The sequence below is a fragment of the Macrotis lagotis genome, chromosome 2, assembly GCF_037893015.1.
Source record: "Macrotis lagotis isolate mMagLag1 chromosome 2, bilby.v1.9.chrom.fasta, whole genome shotgun sequence".
Classification (NCBI taxonomy): Eukaryota; Metazoa; Chordata; class Mammalia; order Peramelemorphia; family Peramelidae; genus Macrotis; species Macrotis lagotis.
Window position 1 is genome coordinate 199,063,459 of NC_133659.1, and position 19,087 is coordinate 199,082,545.

Consider the following 19,087-nt stretch of genomic DNA (forward strand, 5'->3'; position numbering starts at 1 on the left):
TATACTAACTACACCCAGCTTACCTTATATTTTTCATTTGCAAATAAAACCGAGGCTCTGTGGAATTTGCATAGAGGATTCTTGGGATCAATAATGATGGCTTTGTTCAAGGTATCCAAAGCCTTTTCAGATTTTTTTAGTGCATGCTGAACCTATAAAAATATTAAAAGAATATAGTTTTATGCTGTTTTGATTTTCAAAAGAGTATACAATATAATGTAACCCTGAACCAAATGTATTATACAAGAAATGAACACCCATACCCATACTTATATTCATACCCATACCCACACGCACATCCATATCCATACCAGGTAAAAATGGAGCCACCTTGTACTATTTAATCAGACAGATTAGATATTATTTACTGGCTACACACAGAATTTCTAAATACCCAGATTGTATTTGCATCAAAGACTATGTTTGTGCCTGCTGGGCAAGCATCTATTATCTTAGACTATATAAAAAAAATGACATTTGTTTTCTCTTCACAATTCAAACTCCCAAATTTTAGAAATATCAGTAATGATACTAATAACTTTCTCTTCTAAAATAATGTGAAATTATGTGTATATATAATATTGCTTGTATGCAACAATTTTTCCAAAATGAAAATAAGCTTAATTTCCTTGATTTTTCTTTAAAATGTCTAGTGTAGTCTTTACCAGTCCCTAACAGCAATGTTACATGGCCAAAGGATTTTAGGCAATGTCAGGATAGGCCACTGTCCATGCAAGAATTCTAGTTTTTATTCAGGTACAGTGCTACATAGAAAGATCAGAATTACAGAAATTGAAAATTGAAAGTTATCTAATCCAACTCTTAACCAGAATCATCTCCTATAAAATATCCAAAAAGCATCATCCAGTCTCTCCCAAAAGACCTCCAATGAAAGGAGAAATTATTATCTTTTGATTTCCCTGATCCTAAATACTAGGTATTTGAAAAGAGATAAGCAATCTACTCTCGGCTACACGAGGTTTCTGATGTAAAGAGACAACAGATTACTACAGCTGAGAAGTCAGCAGACATCTGCATCACCCTTGGAACTTACATAGTGCACTACAGAGAGCAAGCAGCCAGCAAGAGTGTGTGTGTGTTTGGTTGAATTTGTTTAAATGAATTTCCATTTTTTAAATGGGTAGGGGAGAGAACAGCAATTTTTATTCAAATAAAATGTACAAAATACAGTAAGAAACATCCTGCCTATCAGGATAAGATGATCAGCTGAAATCACCACCTGAACTCAGTTTTTGATACATCACACTCAGCTGCCTCTTCCTTAAGGGGATGAAGGGTGCAGGATTAAATTTCTCCCAAATCCTTCCTTTAAAGAGGACTCAGATCTGAATTTTCCAGATAACTCAATGGAACATTAACACTCCTATCCCCCCAACATTAAGCCAACTTCCTTTTGCATTGTCTTAAAGGCAGGGACTTGTCTTTCTCATTTGTATCCTCAGTGCTTATCACAGTGCCTGGCAAATTTAAAGTGCTTAATAAATGTTTACTGAATTGTTCTGAAACAAAAAGCTACTTACAACTCCAATATGACATAGTAGAACTGAACTCTGAGGGTTGATATCAAGTGCTTTCTGAAAATGCATTTCTGCAAGGCTGAATTTTTCTTGTTTGTAATAAATCATTCCCAACCCATACCTGCAAATACAAAAGAAAGTATTACTTCATCTCAACTGCTAGGAATTTTTAGAGGTTAATCTTGCTGGAAAAAAAAAATTCATATCCTGGGACTTCAATGAAAAGGAATTAGTCAGTTGCAAAACACTGGTGATCTCATAGGGAGGGTAAAAAGCAAACTAGGAAGGTGGTAGTTAACTAATTTAGAAATATCCTGGGGGTGGCTAGGTGGTGCAGTGGATAGAGCACTGGCCCTGGAGTCAGGAGTACCTGAGTTCAAATCGGGCCTCACACACTTAATAATTACTTAGCTGTGTGGCCTTGGGCAAGCCACTTAACCCCATTGCCTTGCAAAAAAAGAAAAAAAAAGAAAAGAAATACACTGTTAGTAGAATCCATGCTGTTAGGTACTTGTCTTCAAAATGTTATGAAAAATAAAAAACATGGCTAGAAAATACTTTAACAAGGAAGCAAAGGTGTTGGAAATCTACTCTTATGTTTTTTTGCCTTCCACAGCAATGTAGTTACATGACTATATCATATAAACAGTATTTGCTGTGAAAAACAACATAAAACAACCAAGATCAACCACCTTATGAAGTTAAGGACCACATGGAAAGATAAAATTGAATCAATGAGAAACATATCATTGAATATTTACAATATCATCAAATTATAACAAAATTTTATTTAACTGGATTATAGCAATATCTCCTATTATCACTTAGTCCTTTAATTCAATCAGGCCAAATAGTAAGTAGTTGTCTGACAAATAGCGTGCTAAGGAAAGCAAAGAAAAACAAAAATCTTTTCTTTTTTTTGTAAAAAAATAAGACTCAAAATAAATGTTTCCCCAAGGAATATCAAAGAAAGGAAAATTATGGATGACATAGAAGTAAAAAAAATATTAAATGACACTGGCTGAAATAACATCAGGGATGTTTTTCTATATAGTTCAGTTGCCATTTATCCAGTTGGTGAATTACCTAGGTCTTTTGCTCCTTTCTAGTTGTTTCCTTCTTACCTCTCAACTACTGGTCCTTCTAATGCTTTAATAGAAGGGGAAAATGGAAATAACAAATTTATCAGTTATTAACAGTCCTATTAGAACTATTGAAACAGGACACTTGAAATAAAAATTTGATAGTTATGACTAAGCTCAGGTAAAGGGTTGGTTTTATATGTGCTTCATATAAAAAACAATTGGTTAAATATTTAACCACCACCAAGTATAGCAACTTCCAGAAATAAGCCAACGGAAAACTTTCCAAAATATCAATACTGTCATTAAGATGTTTTAGTATTTACTTACCATGCATTATAATGTCTAGGATTGACTCTGATTGCATTTCTAAAACAGGCTAATGCTTTATCTAGTTCTTCAGTTAACACGAATTCATGCCCAAGCAGTGTATAGGCATAAGCATAATTTGGATCAACTTGGATAGCTCTCTGGAAGAATTTAATTGCAATATCATGCTCTCTTTGCAAACTGAAACAGTTTCCTGCAGCACACCAGGCCTATTAAAACATAATAAAAGATATCTAAGACATTTGTTTATACAACAGAAATATCTATACTCAAAAAATCCTAAACTCTTTTTATACCATAGAGCAAATTCAATTAATCATTCTGAATGGTTTCCTTTATCCTAGTGCATCTGTATGAGTGTACTGTCACTATACTTTGCAGTTATTACTGAAATATAAAAATGAAAGAAGAGAAGAAAGAACAAATAGTTAAAAAGACATGTGTTCCATGAATGAATGAGTAAAGGGGCATTTCAATCAAACATGTTCTGTTTCAAGAAATATCTCATTCACACCAGTAATATTCCAGTCAACTCTCATGATTAATAATGAGATTTACTGATTTGATGAGACTTCATGTCAATAATTTAATAGTACCCATTACATGAAAGATTCAGAGCTGGAAGGTACCACAAAGACCCCTTCTCCATTTTAGAAGTGAGGAGACTAAGGTCCAAGGAGATTAAATTATGTGCCTACAGTTACATAGAAAGAAGTAGCAGAGGTAGGATTTGAGTTTGTATGTGGGTGGGACCAATAGGAAATAGCTACTGGCCTCCTGTCTCGATAGGGAGATTCGACTATACATATGAAAGTATCAACATCAACATGCCTCTGGTGAATTTTTATCCATGTCAGTTAAGTCCTTTGAAAGAACTGAAAGAGCAACATCTTTTTGAAGATGCCAAAGTGTTGTTGAATAGATTTCCAGGCCTTCTACTCGGTAATTTTCGATCCGTCTCACTTCTGAGAATATTCGTTCTGCCTGAAACAGGAATGGCAATTAGTCAGACAGAATTAAACAGACACCTCAGTGCGTACAGAGCCCATGGCCTACGTTGTCCTGGAGCAGTATGTATGGGTACTTCTTACATCTCAAGCTAAATAAGGTCTAATGGAAGGAAAATCTCTTCACTCACCCTTGTATCCCTCCCAAACTGCTTGGCACAGCATGCCACAAAAGGAGACGTGGAATAAGTATTCACTGAATGATGTACAGGAAGGACCAGAAGACAGGAATTTCCCATCTATCCTACTCTTCTGTGGCCCAGAAATTTGACATTCTTTCCCTGAAGTCTAAGATTTCAAGTTACATTAAAAAGAACACCTGCCTCTTACTTCAGTTATCTTTCCTAGGATCTTAGCAATCCATTAGGGTGCTAAGCATCCTTTGTGCAACTATCTAAATAATATTCCTAAAACATAAATCTGTCCATGTTACTTTCATGATAAAAAATTGTCCTGAGATTGTTGCCTATAGGGAAAAATACTTCTTAGCCTGGCATTCAATGCATTGCACAATGTCCTTTCCTACCCTTGTTTTACATTACTCTCTTTCATATACTCCATGTTCCAGTCAAACTGGACTGTCAGTTTTTAACAACAATAACAGAATTTATAAAGTGTTTTTAAGGTTTGCAAAGGGATAAGGTGCCAGGTTTGGAGTCAGAAACACTAATATTCCTGAGATCAAATCTGGTCTCAGACACTTAACCTGGACAAGTCATTTAACCCTGTTTGTCTCAACTCCCTCATCTATAAGAGACTGGAGTTGGAAAAGACAAATCACTCCAGTATCTTTGCCAAGAAAACCTGATATGGGTTTTCTTAAAGCACTCTGAATACCTTTTTTTTTTTATGCCTAGACACACTACTTTGTATTATATTTAACCTATGTATATGTTGCATCCTCTTCTTCATCAAGAATAATTTAAATTCCTTGAGGGTAGGGAGTGTATAACTTATTTTTGTGCCTCCAGCATCTAACACCACAATTCACACATGGAAGTCATAAATGTTTAATTACATTAAAAATATATTCAGAATGAAATGTCAAATTTAAACAAGAAATATTTTGACAATTCTGAATAAAATATCAGAAAATAAATAAAATCTATAAAATGAGGACTAATCTGCACTGTGTATTCAAAATTAGTGATACAATGATTAACAGCTCATTCAGTGAAATTATTTAGGCTTTACTCATGTCAGCTACCAATAAAATGTTAAAATTATAAGTTTTCAGATATGTCATTTTATTTTAAAATGGAAGATAAGTACAATGCAAACCTAAGGATTGTCTTGGTAACTTTTGAAGGAGGCAACCAATTCTGATAAAATTGGTTATCAAAAAATTACCATGGAATTAACAGAAGGATAAAAAGCAATGTTTTTAGATATTGACTAAAACAATTGTTCCTAAGCAGAGGTAAAATGAAAACCCACACCAAGAAGATTTCATTAAGAATATACAAAACAAACAAAACCCAAAATTAAATATTTTAAAGCCCAGACCACAATCCTTTGTGTTTTGTATGTATACCCACATATGGACCACATATGGACCACTAGGTAGTACAGTGCACAGAATGCCAGGTCTGAAGTCCAGAAGAGTCCTCTTTCTCAATTCAAACCTGGACTCAGAGACCTAATAATGTGTCACCCCTAGGGTAGGCACTTCAATCAGTTTTCTCCTCTCTGAAATGGGAGGCTGAAGGATATGGCTAGAGCCCCTCCAGTACCTCTGCCAACACAGCTGAGAGGACTGAATAGCACAAACATGGATAGCCTCATTTACAAAAGCTGCTTAGCTGGTTGATCCTAAATGCTCCTAAGGGTTTCTTCCAGGTCCAAGTGCTATGATTCGATGTATAAAGTTAAGACTCAAAAGTTTGCTCTTGATGTTTTGCTATGGCACACTATGTTCTCTAAAGTTTATTTATATGTCATGTGATCATATATATGTAAAATATAGCAAACTGGGTAATTTGACTATCAGTTTTAAATGTCCTAAGTTTAAAAATAAATTAATTAGTACTGGTACTAAATCTTTTTGGGAGAAGGACAATAAAGGAAAGAAAAGAAATTTTATTTTTGGTATATCATTCTCTTTGGTTAAAGGATGCTCCTTCCCCCCCCCCCATCAAAACTAATAAAAAAAGGTGGGGGGGGCTGGTGATGGTGGTAAAAATATAGCAGTAAAGATTTTGATCATTTTTTCATACTATGTATCTAACATGCACAACTTACTCTTACATACCAGAAACTCACTCTAATAATCAAATTTGCATAAAGGAAATCTTTAGAATATCTTCTTTATCCCCATGATGTCAGCAGTGTAGTTGATGATCCATCATATTTCATCTACTTTACAGGGGGGAATAATCTCAGATCAATGCAAACTGTGTAAGTCATTTAACTTCTCTGGGTCTGAGGATATTAGTATTTACTCTTTCTATCTCATTTAGCTATAAAGAAAAGTGCTTTATAAACCTTAAACTATATATTAGTTATAATAGATTGTCCTAGAAATATGTAATTTTTTCATATCTCTGCCATATACAACCCCCAAAGAGATAAACTATTCAATTTTTCAAAATAAGAAAATTTTCCTTAAGTTATAAATGAGAAAAATCATAATACTGTTGCAATGACATTAATATTTTAAATATTTCAGCCATATCCAGGGACAAAGCTGGAAATTTTCACTAGCCTATAGAAGTCTCTGTGTATCTATATGTGTTGCTATACTTACCTGCATGTATTCTGACAGTTCAAAGTACGCTCTTCCAATCTGGCACAGTACCCAACCAGTATTATAGTGGTGAGAAGGGAGGTGGCTCAGTATGTTTATCGCTTCTTTGCAGTTATAAGAACACAAAGCTAAGTAACCTTTCCCCATATCACGAAGAAGGCTCATCAAACCTTCTAGGAGAAAACAATACAGTAAATAAAAGAGCACAACAAAACAGTACATGAATTCAGCTACTATGAATTGAAAAGCCTCCTGGTCTTTTAAGGAAGAGGCAGCCAAGTGGTTCAGTGGACATAATGTTGAATCTGGAATCAGGAAAACCTGAGTTCAAATTCAGCCTCAGACACTTACTGAGATAATCTGGGCAAGTCACTCAACTTGTTTGCCTTAATCCACTGAAGAAAGAAATGGCAAACCATTCTAATATCTTTGCCACAAAAATCCCCTGGATAGTACTGGTGAGCAAAGAGTTGAACACAATTGAATGATTAAACAACAATTTCTAATGAAAGAGTAGTTATGGAAGAAATTTGGTATTTGAATGAAAGAAGTATAAATAAAGTTAAAGTGACAAGTGAATCTCTGAAGCAAATATAAAGACATTATAAAAGACTTAAAACAGACCTGCTGCTGCTTTCTGAATTGTGAAAGCTTGGATCTGTGGTGTTACTGTGGATATTTTTCCTTCTGAAATGATAGAAGAGTCCAATTTTGTAATTTCCAGGCTATCATTTATATTTGGTTGAGTTATTCCTCCTTTATTAGTCTTGCTCTTTGTTTTCCTGTTTGGAATTTTAGGTGGAAACTTCATTTTTAACTTTTTACTGTTTTCCTGCAAAGAGAGGCAAAAACAAAATGATTTTTTATTACACCACAGTGTGGTTTGTAGGCTTTAGCTAGCAAAGCTTAAAATTGTATAAAGACTTTGGGGCACCTGTATATTTCCTAGATAAATGGAATACAAACAGATGTGCATATGTAAACAAACTATATATAATGTTCTATGAGTTAAATGGCACTGGCTACAAATTTCTTCCTAGGACTGTCACTGTTTTTTTGTGATACAAAAACTTTTACATACATTATCTCTCAGGAAATAAGCTTTTTCACAAGGATTTATATTCTTTAGTCACTAATATCTAAATGCCCCAAAAGAGATACTTAATAATCAAAGTCATTATTATTAGTCAACAGCAGTATAGTGATGGTAAGTATATCATAAGCTTGAATTTATTGTTCAAAAGAATAAGAAAAGCACATGAAATATCACATGGGTGCCTAAAGGCAAATGAACTAACTGCCAATATTAAGTGACTTTTATTAAGAAACATACAGTAGGGGCAGCTAGGTGATGCAGTAGACAAAGCTCTGGTCCTGGAGTCAGGAGGACCTGAGTTCAAATCCGATCTCAGACACTTTATACTAATTTAGCTATGTGACCTTGGACAAGTCACTTAATCCCAATACCTTACAAAAAACAAAAAAGAAGCAAATAGTATTTCCTCTCTAGTTACCATAGGATGACTTATAAAGGACCCAACAAGGCTTATCAGTCTTTAAAACCAGGCTTGGCAGTGCACACTGCTGGTACTGGGAGAGGTTGGTAGAACTCTTGAGTTTGAGGGCTGGGCTATGTACTAAAGACAATAGTTGTACTGAAGACAATATAGTCTGGTATGAATGTGGCTAGTCCCCAGAAGTGGAACGGGGAGAGAGGGATATGGGGAGGTCTTCAGGCTGTTTAAGGAGCAACAAACTAGATCAAGGTAGAAACACAGAACAGGTTAAAGTTTTCCTATCAGTACTGGCAAGGGCCTGTGAATTATAGCTTCTGTTCCAGTCTGGGTAAGACTTGTCTCAAAAAAAAAAAACAAACACCAACCAAAAAAACTCAGAGAAAGAGTAGGAGATAATCTGGAAGTTTTCAGAAAGATTTTAATTTCCAAAATGATCCCTTAAGGAAACAATTATCTACTAGAGATGGAGATGGAGGGTTCAATGAACAATGCAGTGTAAATATTAAATCAGATACCTTGGTTGTAGAGCTGTCACTAGTAAAAAGTCGTGAGCTTCTTCGAGGCAGTGCATTGGGTGGAGCAGCAATAGTGGGGCTCAATACCTGAGGTGTTGTACTATTAAAAAAAAGTTTATTAAAGAAATGATATGCTTTAAAAAATACATCTTAAAAAATAAAATGCTAATTATTATTTCAAGTGAAGAGATATCAAGAAAATCAGATATGAACTAAAGAGGTGATGACTTTGGTTTTCTTCCCTACTTCTAAGAAAGTGCAACATTTAAATTTATGTTATAATAATAATAACAGCAATCCTTTATTTGAAATTGCTAATCTAAATCTCACAATATGCACTTAAAAACTCTAGGGCAACAAACTCATTCATAATCCATTTTATCTTAATATCTATTTTCAGCATAGTAAGTCTAAGGCAGTAAGAAAACACCTGGGCTAAGAATGTAATCTAAGCTTGTTGCTAAGATAAACACTAATGTTAAACATGTACATCAACTCTTCAAAAGAATTCTTCAATCCACACAAACAAATGCATCACCATAAGGCTTTTTAGTAAACAGAAGATACTAGACTAGGAGTCAGAAGACCATACCAAGCTCACAAGCAAGCTAAGCTTGGGTAAGCCACTTAACTGCTCTGAGCCTCAGTTTCCTCATCTGTAAAATGAAGATGCCTCATAGGGTTTGCATGAGGATCAAATGAAATAATATACGTGAAAGAACTTTAAAAACAACCAAGTGCTAGATAAATATAAGTTAATATTATTACTAGCCAATCTGACATATTTTCACTCTATATCAAACTTCAAATTACACAGGGAATCAATGCCTTGTGAAAAGCAAACTGAATATAGCAAATATTCATGCCTTGAGAACCCTTTCTTATGAGACTCTATGCTTTGTTCTAGGGACACAAAGATGAAAAAGGACACAATTCCTGCTCTCCAAAGAGCTTACAATCTAAGTACATTATGTGTAAGTTTATGGTGGCAATGGAGGGTTGGGGTGAGAAGAAAAAGGAAAGACAAGACATATACAGATAGCTAAATGTCTAAGAGAAGAACACGGGAAAGGTAAGAGTGATATGAGAGGAAATGAGGAATCACTTCTAACTTAAATTATAAGGGAAAGATTTACAGAAAAGATGACAGTGAGAAGAGAAAAAAAGGGTACTGGAAGGGAAAGTTGGGGGGGAGGGATTTTTATTTCAGGTCTACTGAAAAACAGCAGTCAGGTCCTTTGGACAACATGATGGCAACATTAAACCTATGGAGGGAATTGATTGTAGCCACAAAATCTCTCAGAAAAAAGAAAACTGGTAAGTGCTCAAGAGCTAAGAATGACACCAGAAAGTGAGAAAAAATGTAGAAAGAAAGATGGAAGAGTCATTTCTATCTCCTTTGGAAAAATAGGGACCATTGAGAAATAGATCATTTTTCTTCCTACCTCATTATCTTGTCCTTAGGAATCAGGAGTGTCAGAGAAAGTCTAGAAGACTAGAATAGATTATGGGTACAAGAAACGTAGCCCTCATCAAAAATATTTTTCCTATGCCATCATATGATTAGTTATTTGTTTGGGTTGACAAACTTCCTTTCAGAGGCGGACATCCCTTGGCAAGGTTGAACTTCCTGGTCTGTCCATCTTCAATAATAAATGATAGTGTTTTAAATCAGACCTCCAATCAGAAAAAAAAAACTTTCTGAAAGTCTCTGACGACTGGAAATTTTGGAAGACTAGGTCATTTTAGGGAAAGGGTAAGAGGAAAGGAGTTTTTTAAAAAAGAAAATCTGGGAAGGCAGGTCATGAAGAGGCTATTTGTGAAAAGGGATGAACAAAAGGAGAACACTGAGGGGTGGGGATTGGAGGAAGGGTGCTAAAACATGGAAGGTACCAAAGAGAAATGTCTTCTGCTTGGTTTTGTCCAAGATGCTGTGGTTACAAAGTTCCTGGATTGCACAGGAAAAAAAAAGATCAGCAAAATGTCAGGAATTTAGCCTATAAATATGATGTATGGAGTGAGTGAGTTGAAACATTGGTAATGCTTTATCAAGTGCAACCATATGAACAGAATGTATAAATAGGATTCTATATAACTAAAGTCCTATAAATAATACTAAATGATGGGTGACAATATTGAAATCAAAGTCAGGTTCAAATTAACACCAAAAGTCTTGGCCAAGGTAACTTCACAGGAGGAATATCGTCCTAAACAACAATAAAGGTAATTCATCTTTCCCTAATTCTCAAAATGTGCTCTCTTGGATGTGTACACCAATTCTAATTTTTTTCCCCCCATCACTGGAGGCTACAAGAAAAATCAGGATACTGCTCAAATCCTGGAAGATGTGCTTCAAAATTTCTGCTTTCTTTGTTAATGTCCTATTTCTATGGCTTTTTAATAAAGTTTGAAATGCTCTTACAAACTGTCATTAGATTTTCATGTAGAAGGAAAAAAATGCTTTGAGGGAAATTCTGAAAACAGCTACAGGACAATTTATGCATAGAGGAAAAAGTAAGCAACTTCAAATTGTCTTGGTAATTTTTTTTTAAAAGAGAAACTTGGGCTATGTGAATCACACTTAATTTTTTCCAATTATAGGAAGAGAGAGAGTTAGTAATTAAGCCTTTAATTTACTTTCAGGTTGAATTTTTGATAAAGGTATGATTGTATTTTTATACAGTCCTTATAATCGAGGCACAGAGTTAAGAGAGACTTTAGTTCAAATCCAGTGTAACAGCTATGTGGCTTAATGGTAAGTTATTAATTTATTTGAGTCTCAGTTTACTCATCTGTAAAACTGGCATACTAAGATCTTGTACATTGCCTATCTCATAAAGCAGTTATGAGGTCTAAATATTAAACCTGATAAACTTTAATGTATATAAAAATACCAGGCATTATTACTTTTATTATAGTTATGTCTAAATTTAAAATAATGCTTATTTTTTGAAATAATGGGTATGTCATTCAATTGTTGTATATTTGTATTAATCATATTTATGATTTATTTGTTGCTAAATCAGGAATGTAACTCCCATTCAAGTTCTTTTAAGGAAATTGTTTTCTTATTCCTGGCACAGATTTCAGAAAACAAACACAGGGAAGAGTAGAAACTGCCAAAAACTGACCCTTTAAGTAAAACAGGGAGAAAATATTTATCTGGGCAATCTGAAATGTTTACTTTGGTTATAAATTTACCTGATGATTAGCCTAAAGATATTTTAATTAGTTATAGCCTTTTATTTTTAATTGCAATAGGCATTCAATGAAAAAAAGATTGAAATACATTAGTCTTACAAGCTCAATCATTTTCTGAAGCAAGGACTGCATAGTTTTGCTTCAGATTCAATTTAAGTTATATAAAGATGCATAAAAATTCAAGCTGGGCAATTTTACATTTTAAAAAGTCATCTGTGGATTCTCAAACACTGGAGAAGTCAAAACCTATTCTAGATCAAGAAACTATGAAAAACCATGGTTCCTCAGGGTGAGAACTGCAAAGAAAACTATACAAATGTAGGAGAAAAATACCAATAAATACCTTGTCTGTGGGCCAGAACTTTGTGTTTGTGCAACAAGGATTGGAGTTACCTCTCGACTATTTCCACTCTGTGAGAAGACAGACTTTGTTCCAGCTTGGCTGATTCTGCCAACAGACTGCATAACACAAAATTTTTATGTTTGCTATTGTGGCAATAATTGCACTGTGAATCACAAACTTAGTCATATATTTTTCCAGATACATGTACAAAGGTCTCATAGTATATATGACCACTGCTGTAGCTTAGAGCATTAAATCATTATTTTTATTTCTCCTTAGCCCAGACATAGATATTATTTTTAATCCCTGATTAACATATTTTCATACCAATTCTTACATCAAATACAGAAAAAAGACTCCCCAAATGGAATCTATACATATTAATCATGTACTTAGGGTAAAAAATTCCTAAACTAGGGACAGAATCATCAGACCCAATCCCTGCCCTCAGGGGACTTACAATCTGGACATGGTGACTATATACATAAAAAGATAAAGAATAATACAAGAAGTATCTGCTAAGGGCCAAATAAGTAGAATTAGATAATAAGTATTACAGAAATTTATGAATTTATGAACGATATCTCTATCCCAATACTTCCTAATTTCTGAGTAGCATTGCTCCTGAACTTATCCACTGCTCTCCAACATCTCCAATCTCTCTCCTTCCACTGACTCTCCTAGATTGGAAAAAACCTTCACTTGACCTTGCTGTTCTCTCTGTATATATTCTATTTCTAGACTTCCTTTCACTGCCGAATTTCTTTAACAAATTTAATAAATTTGCTACATCCAATCCCTCTCCCTTCTCCCCACCTTACCCAATTTCCCACTCCTCAATCCAACCTTCTAAAATTTAATATTGACTGACCACATTAATTTAAAGGTTCTTTAAAGATCAACTTTTGGTTAAATCTAAATGTCTTTTCTATGTTTCCATCCTGCTAGACCTGTCTTGGTCAATGTTTGATACTGCTGACTCTACCCCTCTGCTTCCAGACCCTCCCTATAATCTTCTGGAAATACTTTCCCATCTTTACTTTAATAATGACATTATCTTTATTCTTTTTTTTCTTCCTGAAGATACCACCTATTCTTCAGCCATTTGACTACTATTTTTCTTCATAGAACTTATTTGTTCGCATGGCTTCCCCAACATTTGCTGATAATTCCAAATGGTTACCACTAGGCTTGACTCCTTTCCCTTATTTCCAACTACCTAATAAACACTGGGATGTCCCAGCAACACAAACTAACCATATTCAAAATCAAATTGTTTATCATTCATGGTTAAACCCTAAAGTCAAAATTGACTTTCTTTCGTCTATACCCTGCCACACACTTACTATCAGATTGACTATTTTTATTTTTTTAGGTTTTGCAAGGCAAATGGGGTTAAGTGGCTTGCCCAAGGCCACACAGCTAGGTAATTATTAAGTGTCTGAGACCGGATTTGAACCCAGGTACTCCTGACTCCAGGGCCAGTGCTTTATCCACTGTGCCACCTAGCCACCCCTGATTGACTATTTTTAGTTGTCTTCACTTGATGGCCTCTACTCAGGCTTGCTCAGGATCAACTCACCAAGATAAGAAGGGAAATAACAGTAACCAAGGTGCTGTTCCCCCTTTTCTTCCTTAATGACTTCACTACCTGAAATCTGATCATGTTTCTCTACATTTTTCAACTCTTAGAGGTTTTCTATTTGATGACTTTCTGCATTGACTTTGGAATTCCCATCATGCCCGACCCTATATTCCTTGATTTCTATTTATCTGGTCTTTGACCTATTATTTTTTTGACTCTATACATTTTACTTCCCAATTCCCAATTTTAACTCAATCCCTTCCATATGTTGCCATTCATGGCCTGCCACGATACTTTATCTTGTGACAAATCTGTTACTTCTTTTTTCTGAATTTCTCAAATTTAGATTATTCCTCTTCACTAGCTTCTAAAATACTATCTCTTTACTTCTACACCATTGCTATTACTCTGCCTAAAACAGTAATTTCATCACTTCTCTTCTATGCTACCTTAAAAAAAAAAAGAACCTAAACACAATTTAAACACTGATTATACTTTCAATTTTACCAGATTTTTAAGGCTATCATGATCTGGTGTTGTTACCCTGCTTACTCAAACCTGTCTTACTACTATCAAATTCAGGGCATAGGAAAAAAAAAACCTGTTTACCTAAAATGTCTATTAATTTAAAAATACCAAAACTAAGTACGATTACTTTTAATTAGATGTTCAAATTCATATAGGTCTACAAAAATTAGTTATTAATTTTGTTAACTAAAATGTATTAACTAAATTTTAATAAAAAAACTAATTTACAATAGCTTTACCTTGACCTGACTACCTTATATTTAAGACATACATTCATCCCTTGTACTACCTTCTTTCTTTCCAAATCTTAGCAGTTTCCATGAAGGCTAATCTTATCTTCTAAATTATAATCTAACTTCTTTGGGAAGGGACCATATTTTATATTTCATCTATATACTCAAAGTTCCTAAAACAGCATGAATTAGCACAATCATTCAAAAATAGTAAGAATACAATTATAGGCAATTCCTTCACATTCTTAAAGGGTTTGTTATCACCATCTAGACTACTCCCTAATACTAGAGGACCTATTAATGCATATGAGCTCCTTGGAGCTTTTTGAAAATCTGTAAGTTCATAAATGGAGAAGGGAAGAAAAAAGTGAAAACTAGGAAGAGTTTTGGGAAGTTAAATCCATGAGTAAAAATCCAGACAAGGACAGCTTACCTGGATGGTAAACAGAAACTCCTCATACCATTTAAAATTAGGCTTAACATTGAAACTTTAATTTCACTTAAATTTCACACTGACAAAATTAAAGATTCATATGGGTTAAAGATTAGAAGTCATTGAGGCTAAAAATACAGAAAAAAGACAGTCATTCACAATTTAATAATAAATATTTGAGCTTTTCTCTAATTGGAGACTAGGTAAAAAGGTAGGATTCTTGGATAAAGATAAGGTTTTCCTAGATATATGAGCACTGTCCAAAAAGTTGTAGATACAAAAACAAAAGAGAAGACAGTCCCTGCCCCCAAGGAGCTTACATTCTATGGAGGGAGACAACAAATAAAAGTGTTGGTGTACTGGGAAGAAAATTTTGATTTAGAAAGTTAAAGAAATGGTGAGTTAAGACATAGGGGAGTAGACTGACAAAGTGGGGACTAAAGGCAACAAGAGGACACTAAGTACCTGGGAGAAATGGGTAGAGAAGAAGTAGGAAGATACCAAAGCTAAATCTAATCATTTAATTTTTCTTTTCGTTTCTTTTTTTAAAGGACTATCCATGTGGTTAGGAAGGAAGAAAGAATATCTTTTATTTTCTTCCATCCTAGGCGCAAGAACTTCTTGTCTCTAGGACTCCAAATTCAGAATTTATTACCACAATTGAGCTTGATTACAGGTTAAAAAGGGTTTGGAGGGACTTATTTATGCAGGGAAACTTAATCAAGTAAACACAGTTTTCTATGTGAAAATGCAGAGCAAATTTTTAACAATGATCTTAAATGAGGAACTTCTGAAACACAACTCATTTATAAACTTAGGGACTTAGTAATTGATTTTAATTAATGAACAATTAATTCTGAGTTAATTCTTTTATATATTACAAATTTTCCCTTTATAAGGTAAAAACATTCATGTATAAATACCTATTCTTGGATTTATAATGCTTTATTTAGCCTAGAGAATGGCCCTTGACATTGTATGAATAACTCTGATGACCTTTCCTATTAACTTCAAAAGTTTCAGTACTCATTATGAGTTAACTTTAGACTAAATCTTATCATTTTTAGATTTGGAAAGGCTTTTAGAGATCAAATTCAAACTCCTCATTTTACAGATGAGAAAAACTAAGGCCCAGAGAGTTTAAATCAAACAAGTATTTATTCTATTTTAATTTTGAACACCCTGCTCCATAGGAATCTTAAACTCAACATGTCCAAAAGAGAACACATTGTTTTTCTTTGCTAAACCCACCCTTCTTTCAAATTTCTTTATCATTTCTGAGAGTAGCACTATTCTTCTACTTACTCAGTTTTGCAACCACTTTCACTTAACCCCCATTTATCAAATTTATTGCCAAATCTTGCCATTTCTATCTCTACAACATATCTCACATATGTAACTTCTCTCCACTCACACAGCCATCACCCTCGTACAGGCCCTCACTCTTTACCTAGAATATTATAATAGTCTTCTAATTGGTCTCCTGGCTCAAATATAGCCTCTTTCCAATCTATCCCTTCACACAGCCGCCAAAGTGATTTTCCTAAATCTCTTCCCTCAATAAATTGCAGTAGCTCCTTCTAGGAACAAATATTAGTCACCTGGCATTTATTACTCTCCTGCAAATACGCCTATGGCCCAGCCATACTGGTCTTCTTGTTGCTCCTTACACAGGATGCTTCATTTCTCATCTTGGTGCTTTTGCAGTGGCTCGTCCCCATATATGGATTGCTCTTCCCTGTGTCTCTTAACATTCCTGATTTTCTTTAGGACTCTGCTCAAAAGCCACTCTTTAACTTATAAGAGGTCCTTCCTGGTTACCCAAGCTGCTGTATTGCCCACTAAGGTTACTTTGCTGGTATTGTTTATGTACATATCTATTCATATTATCACCCCCATTAGACTATAAACTCCTTAGGACCTTTTCTTTGTGTTTCCAGAACTATGCCTGGCACAGAGCAAGTGCTTATTAATGTGTGCAGGTTAGTTGATTAGCTAAGAACACAGTTTTTCTAAGTCCTAACCCAATTCTCTTATCACTATTGGACTGCTATTGGGTTTTGTAAGGGTAACAAATTTTCATATCCTTGTTGAATACAAGTTATGAAACTAAAAGTGTTCAAAGTATATACTTTCATGTGACAACTCACTAGTTATATGAGTTTTATGAGAATTCTTTCATATTCCCTAACATGAGATGTATTTAAAATTATTTCCTTCCTGAAGAAAGAATGGAACATCCAAGAAATACATAATTTACAAATACATAAAGATTAGTAATCAATTTTAATACCTAAAATTTTATTAATTTCTAATAAAAATATAAAACATGGGATTTATTATTTGCAATTAATTTTTTAAGTTATAGAGGAATTGTTTTATTTCTATAAAACTGATGAAAATACTAACAGTAGGCCAAACTCCTGAAGAATAATTTGCTAAGAGTGACATTAAGAGCATCAAGGATCTCAAATATAAGTTGAAAAAAATCTGGATATATCAATTAATGAATTAAAATTAATGAGCTGTGTGACTGTGGGGTTTTTATTTTAGACACTAACAATTTATTTAGCTTTTATGAGTATGTTAGTTTAATTGATAAGAGGAATTCTGACTTCAAGATCCCAGGTCACCAATGCCTCACTCAAGGCAGGCCTCAGACCCTTTTTTAGTTGTACATTCCTCAAGTTGTATATTCCTTGATGACTAGAATATGCAAATAAATTCTTTTTAAACAAGATCAAAACATCATTTCAAAGACAAAGTACCTTCTTTGAGGGGGCTCCTGTAGATGGCACATCAATTACAGAAGATGAGTTAGTGTAGTTTTGTAGATATGATCCATCTCCAGGACTTGGAGTTTCAAGTGGCAGTATCCCAAAACTGAGAAGAGGTTGAAATCAAGGTGTTAATAAGTCATCAAGTCATACATAAAGCAGCAGTACACTTAAATTAAAAGATGTGAAAGGAAGAGAATGGCTAACTAATCTGAGGGACAGAGGATTTAAGGGGCAGCTTAGCAGTAACTAATGACTGTGAATCGAATTCTACCTAAGACTAAAGAATATAGCAAGAAAATTAAATTTGTGTAGCAATTATTTACATACAAGTTTAAAGAGATTGAGAAAATCACTTTCATAAAAGATACTCTATTGATGGGAACAATTTTCAAGTCATTGGTATTAACTGAACTTCAACCTTGTACCAACATTCTCTTAATCTCTTTGGGAGAAGACAATAGTGACTTTCTATTTCAAGGATGTGTCAAAATTACTATTTTTCACACAAACACACACACCCACACCCACCATGGGTTTCAATGGTTCTCAAACTCCTTTCTTCTTTCTTCAGCATATTTTGACAAAAACAATTTGAGAATTATTTCCCCTATTTAGCTATTTCAAAGGTAGAGCACTTTAAAAGGTTCACCATGATATACTAAATATATAGTTATAGGCATATATTAGAGTAACAATGAACATGAATTCAATATCTATGGCATACTATTAAGAGTATTTTGCTTCAATTTTTAGTAGCCCTTAAGTTAATTACTATAGTACAGCAAAGTACTGTTTACCTTACCTTGGAGTTAAAGGGCTAAGAGCAGCTGGTCCTCCTAATAAACTCCGCCCAGTTTTTGGTTTATTTTGAGCCTGTTTAGACAGTATGGTAGTTCCTGTTCCAAGGGGGACAGTGTCTGGTGAAATTACAGCTGAATCAATATAAGACACTGAGGAATCTGTGTTCAAGGAGTACTTAGAATTGGAGGATTCTAAATTCAGTCTGTTCAATTCCTGAAACAGAAAATTTCTACAATAAAAACAACAGATATACAGGGTGTTTTAAATGTTTTGCAAACAAGTTTGCAAAGCACTTTACATAAGTTATTTTATTTGACAATAAACCTGTGAGATTCTAGAAATATCATTTTCATTTTAAGAATAAGGAAATCAAGCTTTCATGATTTGTCTAGGATCACCAAGATAACAAATATCAGAGATGGGACTTGAAGCTAGATTTTTCTGATTC

The 19,087-nt window shown here is 34.2% G+C and overlaps 1 protein-coding gene across 4 annotated transcripts in view; it reads right to left on the bottom strand.

Annotated features, from left to right (window-relative positions):
- The window catches only part of CDC27 (cell division cycle 27), a 113,433-nt gene that overhangs the window by 23,217 nt on the left and 71,129 nt on the right, over nt 1–19,087 (bottom strand). For 2 of the 4 annotated variants that reach the window (XM_074224401.1, XM_074224399.1), the window contains exons 7-16: nt 18,641–18,852; nt 17,827–17,941; nt 12,280–12,395; nt 8,736–8,835; nt 7,328–7,535; nt 6,704–6,873; nt 3,782–3,934; nt 2,951–3,159; nt 1,542–1,659; nt 24–152 (exon numbers count right to left, since the gene is read on the bottom strand). In XM_074224401.1, coding sequence (XP_074080502.1) covers nt 24–152; nt 1,542–1,659; nt 2,951–3,159; nt 3,782–3,934; nt 6,704–6,873; nt 7,328–7,535; nt 8,736–8,835; nt 12,280–12,395; nt 17,827–17,941; nt 18,641–18,852 — 1,530 coding nt within the window. Of the gene's footprint in view, nt 1–23; nt 153–1,541; nt 1,660–2,950; nt 3,160–3,781; nt 3,935–6,703; nt 6,877–7,327; nt 7,536–8,735; nt 8,836–12,279; nt 12,396–17,826; nt 17,942–18,640; nt 18,853–19,087 lie in introns of all 4 variants that reach the window. The other 2 variants (XM_074224400.1, XM_074224398.1) reach the window with 1 other exon arrangement.